The 1,913-nt window shown below is 59.9% G+C and overlaps 1 protein-coding gene across 1 annotated transcript in view; it reads left to right on the top strand.

Annotated features, from left to right (window-relative positions):
• The window catches only part of LOC102032415 (hyaluronan and proteoglycan link protein 4), a gene marked incomplete at its 3' end in the record, with an annotated part of 11,360 nt that overhangs the window by 3,819 nt on the left and 5,628 nt on the right, over positions 1 to 1,913 (top strand). The window contains 3 exon segments of the mRNA XM_014311506.1: positions 263 to 355; positions 443 to 562; positions 1,780 to 1,910. Of these exon segments, the coding sequence (XP_014166981.1) occupies positions 263 to 355; positions 443 to 562; positions 1,780 to 1,910 (344 nt within the window).

The raw sequence follows: 1,913 nt of genomic DNA, 5'->3' as shown, positions 1-1,913 counted from the left end.
GATGGTTTTGGGGGCCCTGGGGAGGGTTTGGGGAGCCCGGAGAGCATCTCGGGGGTCTCAAGGAGGGTTTGGGGGTCCTGGAGGATCTCAGAGATCCCGGGGAGGGTTTGGGGGTCCCCAGGAAGGTTTTGGGGGTCCCGGGGAGGGTTTTGGGGGTCCCGCAGAGGATTTGGGGGTCCCGGGGAGGGTTTTGGGGGTTTCAGAGATGGTTTTGGGGGTCCCGGGGAGGGTCCCCTGCCCTCGCCCCCCTGTGCCCCCCCAGGTGGTTCTGGACTGCCCGGCCGATTCCTGCTTTGACTACACCTACCTGCACGAGCCCTACCTGCGCGACCCCGTGGGCTACCCCAAAGTGCAGGTCAGGGGGGGGACAGCACGGGAGGGGCCGGACCCCCCTCCAGGTGCCACCAGAGCCACCAGCGGTGACAGCCCGGGTGTCCCTCAGATGCTGATCTACCTGTTCTACCTGCTGCCCTTCCTCCTCCTCGCCATCTACGGGCTGGCCTGGCCCGGCTGCTCCTGGCTGCCCGACTGGAGCCTGCTGTTCGCCGGCGCCGTGGCGCAGGTGGGCGGCCCCAAAAACCCCGAGATTTGGGGGGAAAAATCCCAAAAAGAGTGGTTCTGCAATCCCGGGATTTGGGGGAAAAATCACAAACCGGGTGGTTCTGAAATCCCGGGATCTGGGGAGAAAAATATCCCAGACTGGGCGGCCCTGAAATTCCGGGATTTGGGGGGAAAAATCCCAAAAAGAGTGGTTCTGCAATCCCGGGATTTGGGGGAAAAATCACAAACCGGGTGGTTCTGAAATCCCGGGATCTGGGGAGAAAATCACAGACAGGGTGGTTCTGAAATTCCGGGATCTGGGGGGAAAAATCCCAAAAAGGGTGGTTCTGCAATCCCGGGATTTGGGGGAAAAATCCAAAAAAGAGTGGTTCTGAAATCCCGGGATTTGGGGGGAAAAATCCCAAACTGGGCGGCCCCAAAACCCCGGGATTTGGGGGGAAAAATCCCAAAAAGGGTGATTCTGAAATCGCGGGATTTGGGGGAAAAATCACAACAGGGTGGTCCTGAAATCCTGGGATTTGGGGGGAAAAATCCCAAACCGGGTGGCCCCAAAATCCCGGGATTGGGGGGAAATCCCCACGGGGAATAGGTAAAGGATTGGGGCTCGGTTTTGGGGGGTAAATCCCGGTTTTGGGGGGTAAATCCCGGGTTTGGGGGGGTAAATCCCGGGTTTGGGGGGTAAATCCCGGTTTGGGGGGTAAATCCCGGGTTTGGGGGGCAGAGCCGCAGCTGCAGCTGCAAGTGGAGCAGCTTGGCTGGCTGATAATTGCCTCGGCCTCGGTGGATTTGGACGGAACCCGGGATTAGTGGGACAGAAATAGGATGGAGAGAGATGCAGGGCTATAGATAGGATGGGCCGGAGCCAAAACCCCTCGGAGCTTGGGCCTTTGCACCTTTTAGGGTCGGGATTTTGCACACTTTGTGACCAGGGTTTTCACCTTTTAGCTCCGAAGGTCTGCGCTCTTTGGGGCCGGGATTTTTGCGCATTTTGGGGTCGGGATTTTTGCGCATTTTGGGGAATTCTGCACCCTTTAGGACGGAGTTGGGATTTTTGCGCATTTTGGGGAATTCTGCACCCTTTAGGGACGGAGTTGCACTCTTTGAGCCTGGAGGAGGCGATTTTTAGGACCGGGGCTTTGCACCATTTGGGGCGGGGGGGGTTCGCACCTTTTGGGGCCGCTCCCCGGTCACGCCCCCATCCCACCCCGGTGTCCGCAGGCTCAGTTCGCCCACCTGGGCTCCTCGCTGCACTCCCCCACGCCGTTCCCGTACCAGACCCCCGAGGAGGTGCTGGGCACTTTTCTGCTCTCCAACGTCCTGTACGCGCTGGGCCCGCAGCTGCTGGCGCTGCG

The sequence above is a fragment of the Geospiza fortis genome, unplaced genomic scaffold (assembly GCF_000277835.1).
Source record: "Geospiza fortis unplaced genomic scaffold, GeoFor_1.0 scaffold395, whole genome shotgun sequence".
NCBI lineage: Eukaryota > Metazoa > Chordata > Aves > Passeriformes > Thraupidae > Geospiza > Geospiza fortis.
Note: the sequence above shows the minus strand (reverse complement) of the source record. Positions and strands in the feature narration are given on the sequence as shown.